We start from the raw sequence: 27,253 nt of genomic DNA on the forward strand, positions 1-27,253 counted from the left end.
TGTAAAATGGTGTAAACTTTAAACACAATAATTTGGTATGATGTGTCTTCCAAGAAATATGAAACTTAGCTTTAATAAGTAAATTGAATGTGTTCCTTGTAAATTTATGTTTTTAGTAGGACACAAGATTATTTTCTCTTTTTTTCTTGCAGTTTAGTATAGTTATAAAAGGTATGAATAAAACAGATTGGTTAGCAAATGTATCCTCAATTTCAGGGATAGCGTTAAGGAACATGACAAATCATGATCGGGATTGACCCAGATTAGAAAAAAAGGTCTGCTTTTTTCTAATCTAAAACAATCTCTTTAAATCTATCTATCTATCTGTCTATCTATCTATCTATCTATCTATCTATCTATATATATATATATATATATATATCTACTCATATGTTTTGTATGAATATTTTCCAATTAGCGATATAAATTGGAATAAAATAATAAAAAGCACATAATATAAAAATAATAAAAACATTATGACAAGATAACCGCATATGTAGATCTTATTTGAGGTTGGACTTTTGATATCTCACCTAGTAATGTCAGGTAATGACACTAATTTCCCAGCCTGGAGGGCTGCATTCAAGCAATGAGCACCCATTGTCTCCATGGCAATAATGGGCACATCAGACCAGCCCACCTTGACAGTTCCTTCCACCAACCCAGCCAGGAGACCTCCACCTCCAACTGCGACCACAAGAGCTCCCGGTTTTTGATTGCCAAGAGAAGCTTTCAGTTCAAGTATAAGACTTGAGTGACCTTCCCTGGAAAAAAAAATGTCAATACAAGACAATAAAAAGATTGGTTTTTATTTCTTCAAGTTTTTTTTAATCTTCTAGACATTTTAAAGCAATGCTGGCTTTAGTGCAACACATATTTATTATATAAACTCTACTGGATGTCTGCCTAATATTGTGTAGGTCCCCCTCGTGCCACCAAAACATCTCTGACCCATCAAGGCAAGCACTCCACAAGACCGCTTAGGGCGGATTCACATGCGGCAGATTTTGTTGCAGAAATGTATGCGACTGAAAATCAGTTCCATTCATCTGAATGTGGTTGCTTTTGCAGCAGGTGAATGGATTGAACTGATTTTTGGTCGCAGAAATTTTTGTAACAATATCTGCTGCATGTAAATCCGGTTTAAGATGACCTTTGGCATATTACACCAAGCTGTAAGTTGAGAGGTGGGGCGCTTAATGGATTGGACTTGGTTTTCCAGCACATCCCAGAAATGCTCAATCGTATTGAGTTTCAGGTAATCAACACCTTGAACTCTTTGTTATGTTCCTCAAACCATTCCTGAACAATTTCTGCAGTGTGGCGGGTGCATTATCCTGCTGGAAGAGGCCACTGCCATTAGGGAACACTTAGTCTGCAATAATGTTTAGGTAGGTGGCACGTGTGAAAATAACATCCACATGAATGTTAGAAGCCAAGGTTTCCCAGCAGAACATTGCCCAGAGTATCACACTGCCTTCACCGGCTTGCCTTCTTTCAATAGTGCATCCTGCTGCCATCTCTTCCCCAGGTAAGCGACGCACGTGCAACCGGCCATCCACATGATGTAAAAGAAAATGTGATTCATCAGACCAGGCCCCTTTCTTCCATTACTCCATAGTCCAGTTCTGATGCTCACGTGCCCATTGTAGGTGCTTTCGGTGATGGGCAGGGGTCAGCATGGGCAATCTGACCGGTCTGTGGTTTCTCAGCCGCAAACACAGCAAACTGTGAAGCACTGTGTGTTCTGCCACCTCTCTATCATAGTCAGTATCAACTTTTTCAGCGATTTGTGCTATAATAGCTCTTCCGTGGGATTGGACCAGATGGGTTAGCCTTCACTTTCAACATGCATCAATGAGCCTTGGGCACCCATGACGCTGTTGCTGATTCAGCGATTGTCCTTCCTTAGACCATTTTTGGTTGGTACTAACCACTGCATACCGGGAACACCACACCAGACCGGCTGTTTTTTCAGATACTCTGACCCAGTCATCTATCCCTCACAATTTGTCCCTTGTGAAAGTCGCTCACATCCTTACGTTTGCCTAATTTTCTTGCTTTCAACACATCAACTTCAAGAACTGACTGTTCACTTGCTGCCTAATATATCCCACCCCTTGACAGGAGCCATTGTAACAAGTATATGATTGACTTTACCTCTCAGTGGTTTTAATGTTATGGCTGATCTGTGTATATCAGGATGTAACAATAATGTAACATGTATGTAACGTCTTTGGAACACTGGACTACTCTTTCTCACTGTACTCACCAAAGCAGAGGGTGGTTAAATGGAGAGATATACACAGAGCCTGGTGCTTCAGTCAAATGATGGGCGTAGGCATCGGCATCATCCCAAACCTGTTTGAGATTCCTTTTATTATACAAATTATAGATGTCCTGCATATGTTCATGTCATTTTTTTATACTATATGCCTGCATATCCATATTACAATTAATTCCTGGGACATGTAATGGGTGTAGATTTTTCCTATGGCAGGGTTTGTCATCTTTGGGATACCACTTTGTTGTGCTCCACTTCAGCGAATTACATTGGCACTCAAGAAAAGAAAGCAAAGGACAGAAGAAATTTACGGACTGGCCAAAACGGAACCCATGAGGTCTAACATAGGACAAACTATCTGAAACAGTGTGGGGGGGATCACATTGATTATATAAAGTTTATGCAAACTTTATGACGTGAAAATTAAAAGTAAACATGCACTTGTTCTGTATAGCTAGAGGGGGGCCCCAGGAATAAAATCCTCTAGAAAGTAATAAAAGTGTCATAGTTAGGCCTCGTTTACACGAGCGTGATATACGTGCGTGCAACTATAGGGGGCATGCAGACAGTCCGTGAGTTTTGCTCAGCGTGAGTCCGCTGAAAAAAACTCACGACATGTCCTATCTTTGTGCGCTGTTCGCGCATCACGCACCCATTGAAGTCAATGGGTGCGTGAAAACCACGCATGCCTCACGGAAGCACTTCGGTGCGAACTGCGTGATTCGCGCAACAGCTGTCAAACTCTGAATGTAAACAGAAAAGCACCACGTGCTTTTCTGTTTACAAACATCCAAACAGAGTGTCATAATGATGGCGGCTGCGATAAAATCTCTGCTGATGACACACTGAGCTGTTAAGTGCCTTTTGCGCACGCAAAACGCCGCGTTTTTTGCGTGCGCAAAATGCACACGCTCGTGTAAATCAGGCCTTAAAGTATTTAACATAGAGGGGATCCCCATATATCGACCACAGCAAAGACCACTGTAAACAGAGGTTATAGAGGCCGGACCGGTGGCTGATCGACAAGAGCTGCTTCATCCTCCGAGGAGCTTGTCCAGTAGTGACCACCGCTTCTTGTTTGAGGTATACATTATATGTTTATACGGTTGTTGTGTACATATCAGAACATTTTCTAGCCTGTTAACATTACACATTGTTTTGTCCTTTTACTAGATTTATTTCCCTGATTCCACTCCTTTGCTCACCTTTCCAGTTACCACAACTTCTGCTCCCAATTCTTGCAGTTTATGTATGATTTTTTTAGGGGTACATTCTGGGACGACAATGGTGGCTGGCAGCCCCAGTTTACCACAGGCATAGGCTGCTGCTAATCCAGCATTCCCACCTATATCAGTAAGGAAATGGGAAAGAAAATTTCGCTTACATAGAAAATCATAGAATTCAACTGTTTAAGAACAGGAGGTATAAATGGAAATTGGGAATGAACGGTGTGGGCTTCCACAGAGCGTGGCAGAACAGGACACAGTTATATTTTTTATTATATTATATAAGTATATAAAATGTTGATATTTGGGTACCTGAAGAGCAGACAAATTTCTTACATCCTTCCTTTGCCAACTGCAGAAGAAAAAAAAACACTTTAAAATGACACAACAGGTTTTCCTTTCCCATTGAATAAGGCAGTATATATAAAGTGTGTATGTGTGTGTGTAACATGCAGTATGAAATTGTATCTCATGTATCTATAGCACATGTAATGTATCTAAGTCAGTACAATATGTTGCCATGTATCTTTACTTTGTATCTCATGTACTGTATATATGGCACATGTAATGTATCCAGTGGCGTAACTACGGGGCCCGCAGCATGAGGGGGCCCGGGCCACCTGCCGCCACGGACCCCCCCCCCCCCCATGGCCGGAGAATCCGCTAGCAGCTGCTATGGCTTCTACAGCGCAACACCACTGAAGGGGTTGTTCCTACAAAAGACATGCATCCCCTAGTCACAAGATAGGGGATACATGTGTGATCTCTGGACGCCCAGCTATAAGGAGAACAGGGGACCAAAAGTCCCCCGAAGTTCTCCATGACAAACCTCGGACTTCCGGGGTTTGTCTGCAGCTCCATAGAAATTAGTTGCACACAGGTCGCGCTTGTGCGCATGCGTGACCAGCGCTCCCTTCATTTTTATTGAACTGCGCAGACGCCGGAAGTCCGAGGTTTGTCATGGAGAACTTCGGGGGACTTTCGGTCCCCCTTTCTCCTTATCGCTGCCAGTGATCACACATGTATCCCCTATCCTGTGGATAGGGGATACATGTCTTTTGTAGGACAAACTATAGGCCGTTTTTTTTGGGGGGGGTCTGTATGGCGTTATCTACAGGGGCGGTTCTGTATGGTGTTATCTACAGGGGATCTGTATGGCGTTATCTACAGGGGGTGTCTGTATGGCGTTATCTACAGGGGGTCTATATGGCGTTATCGACAGGTGGGCTGTATGGCGTTATCTACAGCGGGGGGTTCTGTATGGCGTTATATACAGGGGGGTCTGTATGGCGTTATCTACAGCGGGGGGTTCTGTATGGCGTTATCTACAGGGGGGGTTCCGTATGGTGTTATCTACAGGGGGGTCTGTATGGCGTTATCTACAGAGGGGTGTCTGTATGGCGTTATCTACAGGGGGGTCTGTATGGCGTTATCTACAGGGGGGGCTGTATGGCGTTATCTACAGCGGGAGGGTCTGTATGGCGTTATCTACAGTGGGGGGCTTCTGTATGGTGTTATCTACAGGGGGGTCTGTATGGCGTTATCTACAGGGGGTGTCTGTATGGCGTTGTCTACAGGGGGTCTGTATGGCGTTATCTACAGGGGGGCTTTATGGCATTATCTACAGGGGGGCTGTATGGCGTTATCTACAGGGGGGCTGTATGGCGTTATCTACAGGGGGGCTGTATGGCGTTATCTACAGGGGGCTGTATTGCGTTATCTACAGGGGGCTGTACGGCGTTATCTACAGGGGGGCTGTATGGCGTTATCTACAGGGGGCTGTATGGCGTTATCTACAGGGGGCTGTATGGCGTTATCTACAGGAGGCTGTATGGCGTTATCTACAGGGGGGCTGTATGGTGTTATCTACAGGGGCTGTATGGAGTTATCTACAGGGGGGATTTGGGGCTGTAAGACATTATCTACAGGGGGCTGTAAGGCGTTATGTTGCTATCTATAGGGGGCGCTGTGTGGTGGAATCTATAGGGAGGCACTATCTACAAGGGAGGGGTTGTGTGATACCCAGCGGAGGGGGGGCCCCAGTCAAAAGTTTGCTATGGGGCCCAGTCTTTCCTAGTTACGCACCTGAATGTATCTGTCAGTACAATATGTTGCAATGTATCTGTTCATTGTATCTCATGTACTATATATATATAGCACATGTAATGTATCTAAGTCAGTACAATATGTTGCCATGTATCTTTTCATTGTATCTCATGTACTGTATATATAGCACATGTAATGTATCTAAGTCAGTATAATATGTTGCCATGTATCTTTACTTTGTATCTCAAGAAGAGGCTGGACGCAGCTGCAGGCTTAAGGGAAGCCGACATGACCGTCCTGGTAGGGAAAGGGTTAATGTTAAGAGGTGAGGGAAAGGTGAAGAAGCTGAAGGAGGGACGGGGAGGAGCTAGGGGGGACGGGGGGGCCGTTACTGCGCTTCCCGCTGTTTCTCGGCATTGAGCCGGAAGCAGCGGGAGGAGTAATACACAAGAAGCAAAGCTCCCACCCTCCCACCCTTGTTTTGTTACTCCTTAGGTCTTCTGTACGTCCGTATATGAGCGTTGTGTTTTATTTTGTGTGTTTATTTAACATGTTTTTCTTTTTTCCGGAGTAGGTTCTGTTGTCATGGCAGCTGGCGGGGGGAGTCCTTGAGGCCAGTCAGTACAAAATGGTGGGGGGGTCGCATCGGGGGTATGCGTCCCCCAAAAAAGGTACATGGTTGAAGACTTCATCGGGTGTTATCCCTTTGAAGTGGTCTTCTGGTAGAAGGTATGTCACTTGAAGGCTTCATCGGGTGTTATCCCTTTGAAGTGGACTTCTAGTGGTCGGTATATCACTTGAGGGCTTCAACGGGTGTTATCCCCTTGAAGTGGACTTCTAGTGGTTGGAGCCATCTGCAGAGGTGAACGGTGCTTCCGAGCTGGTTTACGGCTGGAGGTAATTTGTGGTTTGCAGATGGCTAATTCGGTGTGTTCTTGAAAGGAACATCTGAAGGGGCTTCAAGGACTTCCTCTGCTCGGGTTAATGTTAACGTTTAATTGTTATTTATGATTCTGACCCATGTTGGGTCATGTGAATTATTAGGAGGAATTCTCTGGTGGATTCCTAACTAGTTATCCGAATGTTTCGGATTTAAATTGTTTTTATAAAACTGTGAAATTAATAAACGGCTGCTGTGGCCATTTCACATCCAACCTCGGTGTCATGTGTCGTTACTAAATGGGGGTGGGGGATAGTATGGTTTAAGGTTAACACACGACTCTACCTAGGCAGGTCATGTACTGTATCTAAGTCAGTACAATATGTTGCCATATATCTTAAGTACACATATATCTTGTGCAGCTATACTACAAGCAAACTTGTCGCTGATATGTTTGCTATAAACTACAGGAATGGCCTTCAAGCGGTAGTATCCCTTTACAATGCAAATTGGGGTCCACAAACTGCACTGCCTCATATGTTATATAAAGTTCAGTGTCCAAATCCTATTATTATTATTGTTGTTGTTGTTGTTTTTGTATTTATTTGATTTCTCATTGTTGTTTCTGTGGCGTTTGCGATAAATAAAATGTTAAAGGAGGTTTTTATTTTTTTAAATAACGCTTAGGCCTCATGCACACAAACTTTTTTTTTTCCTCCCGGAAATACTGGCGTAAATACGGGTCCTTGGTCACACGTTTTCAACCCGTATTGCACCGGTATTTACGGACCCGAGCCCGTAAATACGGGTCCGGTGTCACCAGTATTCCACCCGTATTTACGGGCACGTTTTCGTGGCAAAATTGCACTACACTAATCGACAGCCCCTTCTCTCTATCAGTGCAGGATAGAGAGAAGGGGCAGCCCTTTCCGTCGTAAAAGTAAAAGAAATTCACACTTACCCGGCCGTTGTCTTGGTGATGCGTCCCTCTTTCGACATCCAGCCCGACCTCCCTGGATGACGCGGCAGTCCATGTGACCGCTGCAGCCTGTGATTGGCCTGTGATTGGCTGCAGCGGTCACATGGACTGAAATGTCATCCCGGGAGGCCGGACTGGAGGAAGAAGCAGGGAGTTCAGGGTAAGTATGAACTTCTATTTTTTTTACACGTTGATCTATATTGTGATCGGTAGTCACTGTCCAGGGTGCTGAAAGAGTTACTGCCGATCGTTTAACTCTTTCAGCACCCTGGACAGTGAATATCCCCTGACGTCGCCTAGCAACGCTCCCGTAATTACGGGTGCACACATGTAGTCACCCATAATTACGGGAGCCCCATAGACTACTATGGGTCTGCCCGTGCCGTTTTTACGGCCTGAAATAGGACATGTTCTATATTTTTCAATGGCACGGGCACCCTCCTGTAATCATACGAGGAGGTACCCGTGGCCAATAGAAGTCTATGGGCCCGTAATTACGGGCATTTTTACATTCGTGTACATGGGGCCTTAGTCAATGTATAATGAAAAGTGCTGCAACTACCTACTACTACTACTACTACTACTACTGCTATACATTTTCCACCATTTTCAAGACATCTGCTTGCTGCCACTGAATAGAGACATAGGTTGAAATCCTATACTGATAACATGTGCTCACAGAAGTTCTGTAAAGGGTTTGACTGACACAGGTTCTGTGTCGACGCCCGGGGTTAATCAGCCCTCATCAGCTCCAAGGTCTGCTAGAGTGACGCGATCTGTTACCACTCAGGCTTGCAGACTGAGGGGAGGGAGAACCTATCACAGCCTGCCCTGACGTTTCTAGCTCCCGCCCTTGGTCTATTTATACCCTCACTTTCAGCTTGTTCCTTGCCTGTGAGTGTCTGGTTTCCTGGCTCTGCTATTCCTGCTATTTACCTGATTGACCGCTGTACCTTTTGACCCTGGCTTGCCTGACTATTCTCCTGCTCTATTTTGCTACTACGTACTCTCCTGGTTTGATTTGGCTCGTTCACCACTGCCTGTTGCTCACGGTTTTCCGTGGGCAACTGCCCTTACTCCCCTTTGCTTCTGTGTGCCCTTGTCTTGTGTTGTCTGTCTTTGCACTTACTGAGCGTAGGGACCGTCGCCCAGTTGTACGCCGTCATTTAGGACAGGCCGTGCAAGTAGGCAGGGACTGAGTTGCGGGTAGATTAGGGCTCACCTGTCGTCTCCCCACCTCGTACCATTACATAATCACAGGCCTCATACCTTTTCGTACCCTGGTCCCTGACTCCACTAAGGATCCCTATGAGGCCCTGGCTCAGCAAATGCAGGGTCTCTCCCTACAGGTCCAAGACCTGGCTCAGAGGTTCATCCAGCGTGATGCTACCCAGGTAGTACCCTTCACCTTACCTCTTGAACCACACCTCAAGTTGCCTGACCGGTTTTCAGGGGACCGGAGGACTTTTTTCTCTTTTCGGGAGAGTTGTAGACTCTGTTTCCGATTAAGACCCCACTCCTCAGGTTCTGAGAGCCAGCGAGTGGGTATAATTAGATCCCTGCTCCAGGACGGCCCCCAGGAATGGGCCTTCTCCTTGGCTCCTGATGCCCCTGAACTTTCTTCTGTTGACCTTTTTTTTTTTTTCTGCTCTCGGGCTCATCTATTACGAGACTGACAAGACTGCCTTTGCCGAGAGTAAGCTGGTGACCATACGTCAGGTAAACAAGATTGATCCGGAGTGTATATATAAAAAATAACTTTTACTTAATTTCTTTAAAACATAAGCATTTTTGCGACATGTGCGCATAAATTCAATTCATTCGTCACAGTTGTATGCAATTTTTCATGTGTTTTTTCAGTATGCATATACAACAATATTAAAGACAGCAAAATAGTCCACCTTTTAAGGTTTCCTAATCCATATGGTTTCAATAATTTGTTAATTTCAGAGGTTCTCTCATAAGCACTTAGATGATCTGTTTGTCATATAAGATATACAGGAGACATAAGATTTTTTCGGGCAGTTGCCCTCCTACGCCTATATTTTTGGGATGATGGTGTTCCTTTCAGGAGTTGTCTGTAAAATCCTGGATTTAGTTGGACCTCTGAAGTAGGGTAATTTTTCTCCCAATTTCTCTCCCAACGCGTTTCCTCTGACCCATTGATTCCTCAGGGGAGATAGGTCATGAATGCTGCTTCGTCCTATTCCTTGGGAAGCTGCATGAAAATTAGATGTAGCTGTCTTGTGAAGAAAGTAGTTTGCTGTCAGCAAAACATGCTTGCAGTGGCAAGAGAATGGCCTCTCGGTTTGGAGGCAGAGTATCGGCGTCTAGTCCTGACGCCTGCTGTCACATACGTCAGGGTAAGAGACCCGTTGAGGAGTACTGTTCTGACTTTAAGAAGTGGTGTGTAGCTTCTCGGTGGAATGACCCTGCCTTGAGGTGCCAGTTTAGATTGGGGCTGTCGAACGCCCTTAAAGACCAGTTAGTTAGCTATCCCACCTCTGACTCTCTAGATCAGGCTATGGCTTTAGCGGTACGTCTTGACCGATGTCTCAGGGAACGACGACTTGAACGTTCTGGTGCCTTCACCTCTGGCTCCCCTATGATGGCTCCAGAGGTTCCCCTGCTTCATTCTTCCACGGAGAACTCGGATGAACAGAAGCAACTCGGGGCCTCCGTGTCTCTCAAACAACGTAGAGATTTCAACAGGAAGAATAGTCTCTTCTTCTACTGTGGGGATGAAAAGCACCAATTGAACTCCTGTCCCAGGCGCAAGAATAGTCAGCCGGAAGGACTTCCGCGCCTAAGTGACCATCGGGGAGGTCGCGTGGGCGCACAGGTATTTCCCGTTAACATCAAGCCTAATAAAATCTTGCTTCCCTTTCAGGTCTCTTTTGATGGAAGGTCTGCCACCGGCAGTGCCTTCGTTGATTAAGGGTGTGTTGCTAATATTATGTCTGTGGAATTTGCCATGTCTCTAGCTATGCCACTAATTTATTTGCCTAAACCTGTCCCAGTAGTGGGTATTGACTCCACTCCGCTTGCTAATGGTTATTTTATGCAGCATACCCCTGTTTTTTAACTCATTGTTGGCTCCATTCATTTGGAGCAGTGTTCTGTGTTGGTGATGCAGGGGTTATCGTCCGATTTGATTTTAGGCCTCCCTTGGTTGCAGACGCATAATCCCACTTTTAACTGGAATACTGGTGATCTTACTAAATGGGGTAATGAATGTTTGACGTCATGTTTTTCTATTAATTTGGTTTCTCTCGCTGAGGAGGTGATCACTCTACCTGAGTTTATTCAGGACTTCACGGATGTCTTTTCTAAAAAGGCCTCCGAAGAGTTACCTCCTCATAGAGAGTACGATTGTGCTATCGACTTGGTACCAGGAGCTAAGTTCCCTAAAGGAAAGATATCTAATCTCTCTTGTCCTGAACGTGAAGCCACGAGAGAATATATCCAGGGAAGCCTGGCCAAGGGTTACATTCGCCCCTCTACTTCTCCAGTAGGCGCTGGCTTCTTCTTCATGGGGAAGAAGGATGGTAGTCTTAGGCCGTGCATCGATTACCGAAGTATAAATAAAAATACTGTAAGGAACCAATATTCCCTTTCTTTGATTCCTGATCTCTTCAATCAGGTTCAGGGGGCCCAATGGTTCTCTAAGTTCGATCTTCGGGGGGCTTATAACCTTATCCGGATCAGAGAGGGGGATGAGTGGAAGACTGCGTTTAATACACCCGAAGGTCATTTCGAATATCTCGTCATGCCCTTTGGGTTGTGTAATGCTCCCGCGGTCTTCCAGAATTTCATAAATGAGATTTTAAGAGACTATTTGGGGGTATTTCTTGTAGTGTACCTTGATGATATACTTGTGTTTTCCAAGGGCTGGTCCTCCCACATTGAGCATGTCAGGAAGGTGCTCCAGGCCCTTCGGAAAAACAAACTCTTTGCTAAAACCGAAAAATGTGTGTTTGGGGTGCAGGAGATACCATTTTTCGGTCAGATCCTCACTCCTAACAAATTCCGCATGGACCCTGCCAAGGTTCAGGCTGTAGCAGAATGGGTCCGCCCTGCCTCCCTGAAGGCCTTACAGTGCTTCCTGGGGTTTGCTTATTATTACAAGAGATTTATTGCTAACTTCTCGGTCATCGCTAAGCCTCTTACGGACCTCACTCGTAAAGGTGCTGATCTCCTCCACTGGCCTCCAGAGGCGGTTCAGGCTTTTGAGATCCTTAAGAAGTGCTTTGTCTCTGCCCCAGTGCTGATTCAGCATAACCAAATGGAGCCATTCATCGTGGAGGTTGACGCCTCCGAGGTGGGAGTTGGTGCTGTCTTGTCCCAGGGTACTAGGTCTCTCACCCATCTCCGTCCCTGTGCCTACTTCTCCAGGAAGTTCTCCTCCACTGAGAGACACGATGACGTTGGCAACCGCAAACTCTTAGCCATTAAATGGGCATTTGAAGAGTGGCGCCACTTCCTGGAGGGGCTAGGCACCAGGTAACGGTTGTTACTGACCACAAGAATTTGGTGTTCCTAGAATCTGCCCGGAGGCTAAACCTGAGACAAGCTCGATGGGCATTGTTATTTACGAGATTCAACTTTGTGGTTACCTATAGGGCTGGGTCAAAAAATATCAAAGCTGATGCTCTGTCGCGTAGCTTCATGGCCAGCCCTCCTCCTGAGGAGGATCCCGCTTGTATTTTGCCCCCAGGTATAATCATATCCTCTGTGGATTCAGACTTAGCCTCCTAAATTGCGGCTGATCAAGGTTCTGCTCCCGAGAGCCTTCCTGAGAACAAGCTGTTTGTTCCCCTGCAATTCCGGCTAAAGTTGCTCAGGGAGAATCATGACTCCGCACTATCTGGCCATCCAGGCATCCTGGGTACCAAGCACCTAATTTCCAGAACCTATTGGTGGCCTGGGTTGCTTAAAGACGTTAAGGCCTACGTCGCCGCTTGTGAAATTTGTGCTAGGTCCAAGACTCCCAGGTCCCGACCAGCGGGCTTACTATGTTCTTTGCCCATTCCCCAGAGACCCTGGACCCATATCTCCATGGATTTTATCACCGATCTGCCTCCATCCCAAGGCAAGTCGGTGGTGTGGGTTGTAGTAGACCGCTTCAGTAAGATGTGCCACTTTGTACTCCTAAAGAAACTACCCAATGCCAAGATGTTAGCTACCTTGTTCGTCAAACACATCCTGCGTCTCCATGGGGTTCTGGTCAATATTGTTTCTGACAGAGGGGTACAATTTGTTTCATTGTTTTGGAGAGCTTTCTGTAAGATGCTGGAGATTGATCTGTCCTTTTCCTCGGCCTTCCATCCTGAAACTAATGGCCAAACGGAGAGGACTAATCAGTCTCTAGAAACAATACTTAAGGTGTTTTATCTCAGACTGTCAAAATGATTGGGTCTCTTCATTCCCCTCGCCGAATTTTCCCTTAATAACCGGGTCAGTAGCTCGTCGGGGGTCTCCCCCTTCTTCTGCAATTTTGTGTTTAATGCACGGTTCTCCTCCGTTACACCTTGTGGTTCCAACAAACCCGAGGTAGATGTCGTTCATCGGGAACTGTGAACAGTCTGGGCCCAGGTTCAGAAGAACCTTGAGGCGTCCCAGAGCATCCAAAAGACTCAGGCAGATAAAAGACGTTCAACTAACCCCGTATTTGTGGTCGGGGATCTGGTGTGGCTGTTTTCTAAAAATTTGCGCCTTAAAGTTCCGTCCAAGAAATTTGCTCCATGGTATATAGGGCCCGTACAAGATCATTGAGGTCCTCAACCCTGTCTCCTTCCGGCTGGAGTTACTCCCGTCTTTTCAGATACACAACGTGTTCTATGCCTCCCTCTTGAAAGGCTGCTCCCCGTCCTTGGCTACATTGAGGAAACCTCCGGTCCCTGTTCTCATTCCTGATGGGGTAAAATTCGAGGTAGCCAAGATTGTGGACAGCAGGAGGGTCCAAGGCTCCCTCCAGTACCTGGTCCATTGGAGAGGATACAGGCCTGAGGAGAGGACTTGGGTACCCGCCCGGGATGTTCACGCCGGTATATTGCTCAGGAAGTTCCATCTTCGGTTCCCCAACAAGCCAGGCCCACCTAGGAAGGGTCCAGTGGCCCCTCATAAAAGGGGGGGTACTGTAAAGGGTTTGCCTGACACAGGTTCTGTGTCGACGCCCGGGGTTAATCAGCCCTCATCAGCTCCAAGGTTTGCTAGAGTGACGCGATCTGTTACCACTCAGGCTTGCAGGCTGAGGAGAGGGAGAACCTATCACAGCCTGGCCTGACTTTTCTAGCTCCCGCCCTTGGTCTATTTATACCCTCACTTTCAGCTTGTTCCTTGCCTGTGAGTGTCTGGTTTGCTGGCTCTGCTATTCCTGCTATTTACCTGATTGACCGCTGTACCTTTTGACCCTGGCTTGCCTGACTATTCTCCTGCTCTGTTTTGCTACTACATACTCTCCTGGATTGATTTGGCTCGTTCACCACTGCCTGTTGCTTACGGTTTTCCATGGGCAACTGCCCTTACTCCCCTTTGCTTCTGTGTGCCCTTGTCTTGTGTTGTCTGTCTTTGCACTTACTGAGCGTAGGGACCGTCGCCCAGTTGTACGCCGTCATTTAGGACGGGCCGTGCAAGTAGGCAGGGACTGAGATGCGGGTAGATTAGGGCTCACCGGTCTCCCCACCCCGTACCATTACAAGTTCACTGCTTCTGAATGAGGATTTCCACCAAAAACTTACAAATTATTATATATTAGTAAATCAGAAGTTAGAGCTGTAGCCATTTGGTAATTGTGCTTATTATAATCACAGACACAACAGCATGAAGCATCTCAGAAACTGGAGACAAGTTGTCACTTTGTTGTTGATAGAAGATTCGGTAAAGTGACAGTCTATCATCACTTTCAGAGTAACTAATTCATAAGAAACAACCAATATAGCTGCACTACAAAAACGAAAAATGCCTTTATCTCTGTCAAAAAATAATGACCAAGCTTTGGAAATTGCTGTAACTTCTGATTTACTAGTATATGACCAATTTTAAGGTTTAAGCCTTTAAATGTAAATTAACTCTTTTTTTTTTTTACAGAAACTTTACCATTCTGGTATTGCAGCTCGGCATCATCCAAATAAATGTTTTTGCAGCTCAGCCCCATTTATTTGGATGAGGCCGAGCCAGAAAAACCGGACCCAATTTATAAACAAGAGCGGCGCTGTTTCTGGGGAAAAAAAATCAGACCTTTTTCTCTCTTTTTAGACAACCCCTTAAGGCTGGGTTCCTACGGGTCAGATATGCTGCGTAAGAACTGCGCAGCGTATCCGACCTGGAAGCCGCAGTACATTCCGTCCAAAAAGCCGCACCACATTGTGGTGCAGTTTTTTAAATGGAATTTCCGCTGCGAAATGCAGCACTGGGAGAAAATAAACAAATGTCCATACTTACCCCGTCCCTCTTCTCTGCGCGTAGTCCGGCCTCCTACGATGACAATGCAGGCCATGTGACGCTGCAGCCAGGGGCGTAACTAGGAAAGACTGGGCCCCGTAGCAAACTTTTGACTGGGGCCCCCTCCCCAGGGTGTCACACAACCCCCCCTTGTAGATAGTGCCTTTTTTACAGCCCCCCTCCTGTAGATAACGCCATACAGCCGCCTCTGTAGATAGCGCCATACATCCCCCTGTAGATAACGCCATACAGCCCCCCTATATCTACAGAGGGGGCTGTATGGCGTTATCTACAAAGGGGGCTGCATGGCGTTCTCTACAGAGGGGGCTGTATGGAGTTATCTACAGAGGGGGCTGTATGGAGTTATCTACAGAGGGGGCTGTATGGCGTTATCTACAAAGGGGGCTGTATGGCGTTCCCTACAGGGGGGGGCTGTATGGCGTTCCCTACAGGGGGGCTGTATGGCGTTATCTACAGGGGGGACTCTGTATGGCGTTCTCTACAGTGGGGGCTGTATGGCGTTCTCTACAGTGGGGGCTGTATGGCGTTATCTACAGAGGGGGCTGTATGGCGTTATCTACAGAGGGGGCTGTATGGCGTTATCTACAGAGGGGGCTGTATGGCATTATCTACAGGGGGGCTGTATGGCGTTCTCTACAGGGGGGCTATATGGCGTTATCTACAGAGGGGGCTGTATGGAGTTATCTACAGAGGGGGCTGTATGGCATTATCTACAAAGGGGGCTGTATGGCGTTCCCTACAGGGGGGACTCTGTATGGCGTACTCTACAGGGGGGCTCTATGGAGTTATCTACAGAGGGGGCTGTATGGCATTATCTACAAAGGGGGCTATACAGCCCTCCCTGTAGAGAACGCCATACAGCCCCCCCCTGTAGAGAACGCCATACAGCCCCCCTGTAGAGAACGCCATACAGAGTCCCCCTGTAGATAACGCCATACAGCCCCCCCTGTAGAGAACGCCATACAGCCCCCCCCCCCTGTAGAGAACGCCATACAGCCCCCACTGTAGATAACGCCATACAGCCCCCACTGTAGAGAACACCATACAGCCCCCTCTGTAGATAACGCCATACAGCCCGCACTGTAGAGAACGCCACACAGCCCCCCTGTAGAGAACGCCATACAGCCCCCCCCCCCCTGTAGGGAACGCCATAAGGCCTCCCCCTGTAGGGAACGCCATACAGCCCCCCTGTAGGGAACGCCATACAGACCCCCATGTAGGTAATGCCATACAGCCCCCCCTGTAGGGAACGCCATACAGCCCCCCCTGTAGGGAACGCCATACAGCCCCCCCTGTAGGGAACGCAATACAGCCCTCCCCTGTAGGGAACGCCATACAGCCCCCCTGTAGGGAACGCCATACAGCCCCCCCCTGTAGGGAACGCCATACAGCCCCCCCCTGTAGGGAACGCCATACAGCCCCCCCCTTTAGGGAACGCCATACAGCCCGCACTGTAGAGAACGCCATACAGCCCCCCTGTAGAGAACGCCATACAGCCCCCCCCCCTGTAGGGAACGCCATAAGGCCTCCCCCTGTAGGGAATGCCATACAGCCCCCCCCCTGTAGGGAACGCCATACAGCCCCCCCTGTAGGGAACGGCATACAGCCCCCCCTGTAGGGAACGCCATACAGCCCCCTGTAGGGAACGCCATACAGCCCCCCCCTGTAGGGAACGCCATACAGCCCCCCCCTGTAGGGAACGCCATACAGTGTCCCCCCTGTAGGGAACGCCTTACAGCATCCCCCCTCCCAAAAAAATGCGACCTACAGTGTGTCCTACCGAAGACATGTATCCCCTCTCCACAGGAGAGGGGATACATGTGTGATCGCTGGCAGCGATAAGGAGAACGGGGGACTGAAAGTCCCCCAAGTTCTCCATGACTAACCTCTGACTTCCGGCGTCTGCGCAGCTCAATAAAAATGAAAGGAGCACTGGTCACGCATGCGCACAAGCGCGACCGGCGCTCCATTCATTTCTACGGAGCTGCCGGCACAGACCCCGGAAGTCCGAGGTTTGTGATGGAGAACTTCAGGGGACTTTCGGTCCCCTGTTCTCCTTATCGCTGCCAGCGATCACACATGTATCCCCTATCCTGTGGATAGGGGATACATGTCTTTTGTTTAATGGCAGAGCGGGGAGATAACTCCCTGCTCTGCTGTAGTCGTGTTCAGTGGCGTCGCGCTGTAGCAGCCATAGCGGCTGCTAGCGGAGCCTCCGGCCATGGTGGGGGCCTGTGCCGGCGGGCGACACGGGCCCCCTCATGCCGCGGGCCCCGTAGCAGCCGCTACGGCTGCTACGGCGGTAGTTACGCCACTGGCTGCAGCGGTCACATGGGATGAAACGTCATCTCAGGAGGCTGGACTTCAGGAAGAAGGAGCGAGTTCTGGGTAAGTATGATTTTTTTTTCTTCCATAGTTGCGATTTTTATGTTTCTGTTGTGGGTTTGAATTCAATGGGAAAAACCTGCAACAGAAAATTAACGAAAACGCAGAATAAATGGACGTGCTACGGATTTAAATTCTGCACCGCAGGTCAATTTATTAAGGTTTATGCTGCAGGGTTTTTTCTGCAGCGTGGGCATGAGATTTTCTATAATTTCATCCACTTTGCTGCTACTGTAAATGCTGCGGAATTTCCGCACAGAATTCTCTTGTGGAAATTCGACAGCATTTATGCTCCGTGGGAACCCGGCCTTAAACTGAGGTTTAATACAACTGCAAGGAAGAATCACCATGTGGCATTTGTCAGCCATCTTACCTTCTGGCAAAAGTGTCCTATGCCACGTATCTTGAAAGACCCCACTGGCTGAATATTTTCCAGTTTCATAAGGACCTGGGTACCAGCCGCCTTGGAGAGAGCTAAACTTTCCTTTAGTGGACTAACAATGTGAAAAGGGATTTCAATTTGGGGATCCATCACTTCTGAGAGTAATATCTATTATTAGAAGAGATACAGAACACTGTAACATTTACTGGAATCTTAATATTAAAATGATAAAGTTACAAAAATGAAATACTTACCAAAAATGTATGGCTTATCCTCAGGATAGGCCATAAATAGCTGATGGGTTGGGGTCCAACTTTCGGGACCCTCGACGATTAGCTGTTTTGAAGGGGCTGCAGCGTTCATACGAGCGCTGCAGCCCCTTTATTTCTTCTTGCTCACTGTGAATCTTTGACCCACATTTAGCGGTGATTCACGGGTATTGCAGCCTTATCTCCCATTCACTTCAGTGGGAGAAGGCTGCAATACCTGTGAATCGCCGCTACATCCGTGTCGAAGATTCACAGTGAGCAAGTAAAATGAAGGGGAAGCAGCGCTCGTACGAACATTGCACCCCCTTCAAATTAGCTGATCAGCGGGGGTCCCAGGAGTCGGATCCCCACCCATCAGCTATTGCTGGCCTATCCTGTGTAAATGCTGCGTAATTTCCGGAATGGAAATTTACAGTAGCAGCAAAGTAGCATAAACGCAGCATAAATTGACTTGCGGCGTGGAATTTAATTCCGTAGCATGTCAATTTATGCTGCGTTTTTGTTGATATTCTGTTGCTGGTTTTCATCACTGAATTCAATGGGGATGCGAAACCCGCAACAGAAAGCCAAGCGTTGCGGCCAGTGATTGGCCTGTGATTGGCTGCAGCGGTCACATGGGCTGTAACGTCATCCCAGGAGGCCGGACTGGAGGAAAAAGCAGGGAGTTCTGGGTAAGTATGAACGTCTTTTTTTTTTTTTTTACAGCTTTATCTATATTGTGATCGGTAGTCACTGTCCAGGGTGCTGACTGAAACAGTCAGGCTGGGTTCACGCGACCATGTTACCTCCGTAATGTACGGAACGTATTTCGGCCGGAAGACCGGGACCGAACACAGTGCAGGGAGCCGGGCTCCTAGCATCATAGTGATGTACGATGCTAGGAGTCCCTGCCTCTGCGTGGAACTACTGTCCCGTACTGAAAACATGATTACAGTACGGGACAGTTGTCCTGCAGCGAGGCAGGGACTCCTAGCATCGTACATCACTATGATGCTAGGAGCCCGGCTCCCTGCACTGTGTTCGGTCCGGGTCTTCCGGCCGAAATACGTTCCGTACATTACGGACGTAACATGGTCGTGTGAACCCAGCCTTACTGGCGATCGTTTAACTCTTTCAGCACCCTGGACAGTGACTATTTACTGACGTCGCCTAGCAACGCTCCCGTAATTACGGGTGCATACATGTAGTCGCCCGTAATTACGGGAGCCCCATAGACTTCTATGGGCTGCCCGTGCCGTAATTACGGCCTGAAATAGGACATGTTCTATATTTTTCAACGGCACGGGCACCTTCCCGTAAGTATACGGGGAGGTACCCGTGGCCAATAGAAGTCTATGGGCCCGTAATTATGGCCCGTAATTACGGGAGTTTTTACGGTCGTGTGCATGGGGCCTAAGTGTCACGTCATAGTTGATATTTTAATTTCTTTTTTTACAAATCTGCCCCACAAATAGAATAACTTGCAGATGTAGCAGAGGTGAAGTTGTCATTCACCAGTTTATTTTGTGCACAATTCAGTTCGGTATGAGATATGGAATGTTAACATGCATTGTTATGAAGTTGTTCCGAATGACAAACTCAGCTCTGCTACATCTGTGTAAAGCACTGCATTTTGTACCATTTACTCACTGGTCAGTAGTCCTCTCTCACAAAACCAAACCTTTGAGTTACATGAAAATACTTTTCATACATTATATATGTAAAATCTAGGCAGAACACTCTGCTGTTTAGTAGTTACATAATAGCTGGAGATCAATGACTTATTATGTTGTAAAGTCTGTTTTGTATGTCACACCACAATGTAAAGTATGTAAGTTATATTAGTATGAAGAAAGTATACAGAGTATATACCCAGACAGTTACTAGACCCCAGTTCTCATTAACCATACCTTAACTATTCACCACCATCTGTAGGACTAGCTTCTTGCTTCTTGCCCTGGTCAAGGTCCCGAAGGGTGTGCCAGCGTGAGCAGGGAGAGAGAAGGCGCAGTTGTAGATTACTCGAATGTCCTTGTCACTATAAAAAAGGATTTTTTTTTCAGATTGCTGCACTTGAGAACAGATTTCATGAATAATATATACATTTTATATGTTCTCGTAAAACAGGTATTTAATAACTTAATGAATGAAACAGTTAGGGTATGTTCACACGCCCTATTTACGGACATAATTCAGGCGTTTTACGCCTGGAATTACGCCTGAAAAAACTTCTCCAAACATCTGCCCATTGAATTCAATGGGTCTTACGATGTTCTGTGCAGACGGGCTTTTTTTTTTACGCGCCGCTGTCAAAAGACGGCGCGTAAAAAGACGGCCGCCTCAAAGAAGTGCATGTCACTTCTTGGGACGTAATTGGAGCTGTTTTTCATTGACTCCATTGAAAAACAGCTCCAATTATGTCCGTAATGGACGCCGCAAAAAACACGTGCACTTGTCAAAACGTCTGAAATTCAGGAGCTGTTTTCGCCTGAAAACAGCTCCATAATTTCAGACGTATTTTACATTTGCATGTGAACATACCCTAAGACCCATTGCAAGCAATGGGAAGATGTTTGCCGACGTATTGGAGCCGTCTTTTCAGGCGTAATTCCAGGCGTAAACGCCTCCATTACGTCTGAAAAGAGGTCGTGTGCCCATACCCTTAGGGTATGTTCACACGCACTGATTTCAGACGTAATTCGGGCAATTTACGCCTCAAATTACGCTTGAAAAAACGCCCCTAATACGCCTACAAACATCTGCCCATTGCTTTCAATGGGAATTACGATGTTCTGTTCCCACGAGCCCTAATTTTACACGTTGTTGTCAAAATACGGCGCGTAAAATGACGGCTCATCAAAAGAAGTGCAGGACAATTTTTGGTCACTGCGTGTGAACATACCGCTAATGTTACACTTGACGGCTATATTATAGAACATTGTTCTGCTTCAATATAAGGGTATGTTCACACGCAGAGTCAAAAACTTCTCAAAATACGGAGCTGTTTTCAAGGGAAAACAGCTTCTGATTTTCAGCCGTTTTTTAAGCCACTCGCGATTTTCGCTGCGTTTTTTACGGCTGTTTTTGGAGCTTTTTTCACTGGAGTCCATGGAAAACGGCTCCAAAAACGTCCCAAGAAGTGTCCTGCACTTCTTTTTTGCGGCCGTTTTTTTACGTGTAAAATAACGCAGCGAAAAACGCTCCGTCGGAACAGAACGCCGTTTTCCCATTGAAATCAATGGGCAGATGTTTGGAGGCGTTCTGCTTCCGATTTTTCGGCCGTTTTTCGGCAGTTTACGGCCCGAAAAACAGCCGAAAATAGGCCGTGTGAACATACCCTAACACATTGAACAATCCCTGTGGATATTTTAGTTTTCACAAGTGGAGGAGATTTAATATTGTTGGGTCCTATGATCTCTCTATAACCGCTGCATTTGCATTTTATCCTATTGTTGCAGCAAGTGGGCCATTACCGCTGTGTCATTCAGTCCTTGTGTGGACTTTTGGGCTCATTTTCAGCTACTTATCTCTATTTTGCAGAGTCAGGATCTTATGATTAACAGAAGATTGTGTAACATACTGACCTGAAAGTAACAGAAATCCTCCTGCATGTACACAGTCTAATATGGAATAACTGGAATATCGTTCCTATACAAAATACATGTCATAGAATTCAATTTGTAAAGGATATGACTTGTATGATCCATCCACCCAAATTACTATGTATTATAGACATTATTATAGAATTACAATTGCCATAGATTTATTTAGTAATGCAGATACATGGAAATATGTTAACTGCACAACAGAATGATGACGTTTTATAAAGGGTTAATTCTAAGCCATTGTGTTGATGTCAATGTAGTTTACCATAAAACCAGTCTATAATCTGAGCGCTGGAAAGAGAAGGCAAACAATAGGTCTATGAACTAATTGTTATGAACTGAACCAAAAGGAAATGAGGGGGAAAAGATATGCACTTACAAGCTCTTAGCTGCATTATTAGCGCTATGTCTGGCATAAAAACATGTACAATGTTGAAGGACAACACTTATAATATAATGCAAATATGAGCGAGTAATACATCCAGACATCTTATACCCATTTTACTGTCTGGGCATTATCTGAAGCAGATGGATCACAGCGCCATGTGTGCCAGCAATAATAAATCGCACCTTAGAAAAAGAAGTTTAAATAACTTCCACGGCATATGCAAATTACTTTAGAAGTGTCCGCTGGGCTTTCGTCAGCAGGGAAGTGTCCTGCGACCTTGACTAATGTCTTTGCAGGGGACGATGGATGACGCAGGAGACGTCAGAGACATTAATCGGGGTTGCTGCCGGGCTCACAGGACACTTCTAAAGTAATTTACATATGGCGCAGGAGTTATTAAAACATATTTTACGTTTTGTTATTGCTGGCACACATGGTTATGTTCAGAAATGTCTCTCTAGCCCAGGGGTGGGCAAACTTTTTGACTCGCGGGCCACAATGGGTTCTAAAATTTGACAGAGGGGCCGGGCCAGGAGCATTTGGAGGGAGTGTTTGGGCCGGATATACTAAAGCATTAAATGGAGTGTGTGCAAACCTCATAGCACAGTAAGAACACTACAACCCAATTTATTAACTGTCTTTCAAATGTGAAAAATAGCCCTTATCAGTTAATAAATTTGTCTCAAGGAATATGCAAGATATGGCATTTACATACTATTTCGCAGATACTGGGAGAAGGAAATGTAAATAGATTAAAATAACATACGCACTGTGATTTATCAAGATTGCGTCTGTTTTTAATAAGTTTCAATCGAAGGTGCAAAGTTAAAGAAATCAACATTTATTGAAAAATGGAATCACTTTCAACATTCAAAACATATTATTACACAACGAAATACTCAAGCTCAATAATATCTACTTGTGTTAAACTCCGCAAAATCATGGATGGATTGTCCTGACCGCGCGCTCTACAAACTCGCCACGGACACCCTCGCCTTCACGCGCAAACAGTACACGTGTATCGTTGCCAAGCACACAGACATAGGCTGTATTAAATATCCTACCTGCAGCTGAAAATTTAAATTAAGAGCGATGTGCGGCGTGTTAATTAAGCTACTGTACCGCTGCTGTGCGTAAATGCGCATTGCTCTTAATTAAAAGACGCACTTCCAAACTTTCCATATGCATTTTTTCATAACACAGCAGAAAAACTCACCATTTCAGTGGGAACAGTGTTGTTGGTCTCCCTTTTTTGCCAGTGCATCAAAGTCTGGAGTTAGTTTTGTTGTGGCAATTCTCAGGACAGATCTGAGGTGTTGGTCAGTTAACTTGGATCTGTGATGGGCTTTGTTGATTTTCATGACGCTAAACGTCTGCTCACACACGTAGGTCGAGCCAAACAACACCACCATCTTTTGCGCCGTCCTCCGGAGATTTGGAAACGCGGTCTCGTTAAGTGAAGCTGTCCACTTTCCTTCTCTTTGGTCCGCTCATTTTCACAGAAGGGCTTAATGGTGACGTGAAACGAAGTGAAAATTAAAGTGAGATAAAGAGAAATACGCGCCACATTAACAACGGTCAATGTGTTTTGAGTGCGCCATCTATTGGGAAAACGTGGGCATTGCAGGGAAAGGGGAAAAAAAAGGAGGTTTTTACTATAATTTGGACAAGTTCGGCGGGCCGGATTAAAAAGCCTAACGGGCCGTATGTGGCCCGCGGGCCGTAGTTTGCCCATGTCTGCTCTAGCCCCTACAAAGTGGGGATAGCGGTTTGGTGGGGTCAAAGATGCTGACAGCTTTCCTTCAACTCTGCATTAGTATTTTTGTTCACATCTGCGTTGGGGTTCCGTTAGACCTTTTTGTCGGGAACCCATGAACGGAAACCAAACGTAGACCATAGCTTTCCGTTTGCATTACCATTGATTGCAATGGTAACGCTTCCGTTGCTAATGGTTTCAGTTTGTCTCCGTTCCGTAAGGTTTCCGTTTTTTTGGCAGAATCAATAGCACAGTCGACTACGCTATTGATTCCGCAGAAAAAGCTGAAACCTTAATCGGAAAGCTATGGTTTCCGTTTGGTTTCCGTTCATAGGTTCCCCTGACGGAAAGGCCTAACGGAACCCCGACGCAGATGTGAACGAACCCTAATGAAAAATTTTGAAACAAGCAATCCCGGGGTCCTAAAAAATTGCAGTAATGGCTTCACGCATAGAGTGCCCTGTCCTGATGGACATCTACTTGCTAATTTAGGCCTGATGCACACGGCCGTGCCTGTAGTCACGGCCCCCGACGGCCGCGGGCCGCAACCCACATTCTCAGCCCGTCCTCCCATACAAAGTATGGGAGCACGGCCCGTGAAACGCTAAAGATAGAACATGTCCTATCTTTTGCAGTACACTTCTACGGCACAGACACCTCTCCGTAGCGATACGGAAAGGTGTCCGCGGCCAATAAAAGTGGAGAATTTTTACGGTCGTGTGCATGGGGCCTTAGGCCTCATGCACACGGCCGTGCCTGTAATCGCGGCCCGCAATTGTGGGTACAGCAGGCTGCCGACGGCCACGGGTCAAGGCCCTCATTTTCGGGCCGTTCTCCTATACAAAGTATGGGAGCGCGACCCGTAAAATACGAAAAATAGGACATGCTCCATAATTCCTATGCTCCATAATTCCTAGCACAGTTCTACGGCACGAACACCTATCCGTAGCTATACGGAAAGGTGTCCGTGGCCAATAAAACTGAATGGGTCCGTAATTGCGGACCGTATTACGGTCCGCAATTAAAGAGATTTTTTACAGTCGTGTGCATGGGGCCTTAATGTTAGTTAATTGATTTCACAATGATCTCAATTGAAATAAAAATCCTTACATTTTTAGTCCTTTCATGGCCATGATGAACATTGTATGTCCATGGCAGCAAAATGGTTAAGAGCGTTATGGCATTTTTGCAATGCCAGTTATTTTATTTGCTGACTATTGCCTTGCGAAAACACTAAGGTGGAGATGTATTAATAGTGACGTTTCATACACCAGTCTTAATAAAAAAAACAAGCTGGAGTCAGATGCAACAAAGTTAGACAGGATTCACACGAACGTTGCGACCCTCGGAGGTGAAAAACTGCAGTTTTTCACCTCCGAGGTGCATCCGTGCTGTACTCTGAGGGTCGCGTTATCACGCATCCCCCTGTAATGTCCGTGGCTGCGGGCCGTCAGCTCCAATCTCCCCCTGACAGCCGCAGCCACGAGTCGGCAAGCGCTGGCCCCAGCCTCCTCCTCAGGAGACATCAGCGCTCGCTTCCACTCACCTCAGCCGGATCCCGTAGGGTGCCCGTGCCCGCTCTTAAAGGGGCAGCGCGCGCACAAGACTTTTGATAAACTTTGAACCCGTGAATACCCTGGACTATAGCCCCCTGCTTCGATGCCTGAGCGTTGTTGATTGTTTCCAAGTTTGTCTATGTGATGGCCTCCTAGTGTGTTCCTGTTCCTGTTACCTGCATTCTGTACTATCCTGGTCGAGTACTGTGCTGTGCCAAAGTCATGTCGTCCTGTATTCCATGCCTGACCTGCTTCACCTCGCCTGACGTCTACCTGCTGCCTAGTCCCAGCCGAGCGTGGCTTGCTGCTGTCCGAGCTGCCACAGGTACCTATACGAACTATAGACATTGACCTGCGCCCTGTTGGCCAGCTGCATTACCGCCGAGGCGGTACGGCCCGACGGGTCCACAGACCCTTCGTAACAGTACGCTCAGGCCATGGACCCCGCTGGTCGATTCAAGACTATGACGACGTCTCAAGAGATGCGGGCGGATATGCTAGACCTCCGGTCTCGACAGGACCAACTCCTCCAGGCGTTAAACATTCTTGCACGTCAGCAGGAGGCACAAGCTGCCGTTGCTCCTACTACACCTCCTGGCAGTGTTGACCCACGTGTTTCTTTGCCACTTCCTGACCGCTATGATGGAGAAGCAAGTACCTGTCATGGATTTCTGAATCAGTGCCAGATCCACTTCAGTCTGTATAATAGGACATTTTTGTCTGATGGCGCAAGGGTTGCTTTCATCATCTCTCTCCTCACTGGCAAGGCTCTTGCATGGGCGAACCCTATCTGGGAGAGACAAGGACCAGGGACCCGTGACTTCCAAGCCTTCCTTCGGACTTTCTGTATGGTGTTTGAGGAGCCTGGTCGGGTCTCATCTGCAGCGGCTTCTTTGATTAACCTACGCCAAGGAGACACCTCCGTGAGTGAATACGCCATCCACTTCCGCACCCTGGCGGGAGAGCTGTTATGGAACAATGAGGCCCTGGTGGCTGCATTCTGGCATGGACTGGCTCCTAAAATTATGGACGAACTTGCCGCTGGAGATCTGCCGTCTACCCTGGATGACCTCATCCTTCTGTCCACCCGGATGGATATACGGATCCGAGAAAGCCTCCAAGAGGTTCGATGGGAGGGAGCCCTTCCCAGTTTGGCTCCTACTTTGCAGCAACCTCTGCTGTCCTCAGATGTCGATCCTCCTAAGGAGTTTGTGATAATGGACCAGTGTAAGCTATCCACCCAGGAGAGACAACGCAGACGCACTTCTGGACTCTGGCTTTATTGCGGCCTCGGTGGCCATCTTGTGCACCTGTGTCCCCAAAGCCTAGGGTTGCTAGGAGTGACAACCTTGGGTAAGAATGGACCTTCGTCTAAATTGTCCATACTTGTGACCATAGTGTTCGGTGAGAGAACGCATCAGGTCTCTGCATATCTGGACTCTGGATCCGCTGCTAATTTCATCCGTAGAGACCTGGTGGACCTTCTTCAATTGCGTACCACCCTCCTCCAGGCCTTGAACATTCTCGCACGTCGGCAGGAGGCACGAGCTGCCGTTCCTCCTACTACACCTCCTGGCAGTACTGTTCCTCAGACTACACCTCCTCGCAGTGTTGATCCTCGTTTTTCTTTGCCACTTCCTGACCGCTATGATGGAGACGCAAGTACCTGCCGTGGATTTTTGAACCAGTGGCAGATTCACTTCAGCCTGTATTCAAGGGCATTTTCATCTGATAGCGCAAGGGTCGCTTTCATCATCTCTCTTCTTACTGGCAAGGCCCTTGCATGAGTGAACCCTATCTGGGAGAGACAAGGACCAGAGACCCGTGACTTCCAAGCCTTCCTCCGGACTTTCTTTATGGTGTTTGAGGAGCCTGGTCAGGTCTCATCTGCAGCGGCTTCTTTGATTAACCTACACCAAGGAGACACCTCCGTGAGTGAGTACGCCATCCACTTCCGCACCCTGGCAGGAGAGCCGTTATGGAACAATGAGGCCCTGGTGGCTGCATTCTGGCATGGACTGGCTCCTAAAATTAAGGACGAACTTGCCGCTCGA

At 47.0% G+C, this 27,253-nt stretch overlaps 1 protein-coding gene across 4 annotated transcripts in view; it reads right to left on the reverse strand.

Annotated features, from left to right (window-relative positions):
* The window catches only part of SDSL (serine dehydratase like), an 88,231-nt gene that overhangs the window by 13,719 nt on the left and 47,259 nt on the right, over positions 1 to 27,253 (reverse strand). For 2 of the 4 annotated variants that reach the window (XM_075830198.1, XM_075830189.1), the window contains exons 2-7: positions 19,805 to 19,932; positions 17,638 to 17,814; positions 3,823 to 3,862; positions 3,490 to 3,629; positions 2,273 to 2,361; positions 534 to 764 (exon numbers count right to left, since the gene is read on the reverse strand). In XM_075830198.1, coding sequence (XP_075686313.1) covers positions 534 to 764; positions 2,273 to 2,361; positions 3,490 to 3,629; positions 3,823 to 3,862; positions 17,638 to 17,796 — 659 coding nt within the window. In that variant the 5' untranslated portion in view covers positions 17,797 to 17,814; positions 19,805 to 19,932. Of the gene's footprint in view, positions 1 to 533; positions 765 to 2,272; positions 2,362 to 3,489; positions 3,630 to 3,822; positions 3,863 to 17,637; positions 17,815 to 19,804; positions 19,933 to 21,478; positions 21,543 to 23,103; positions 23,395 to 27,253 lie in introns of all 4 variants that reach the window. The other 2 variants (XM_075830215.1, XM_075830205.1) reach the window with 2 other exon arrangements.

The sequence above is a fragment of the Rhinoderma darwinii genome, chromosome 1 (genome assembly GCF_050947455.1).
Source record: "Rhinoderma darwinii isolate aRhiDar2 chromosome 1, aRhiDar2.hap1, whole genome shotgun sequence".
NCBI classification, from domain to species: Eukaryota; Metazoa; Chordata; class Amphibia; order Anura; family Rhinodermatidae; genus Rhinoderma; species Rhinoderma darwinii.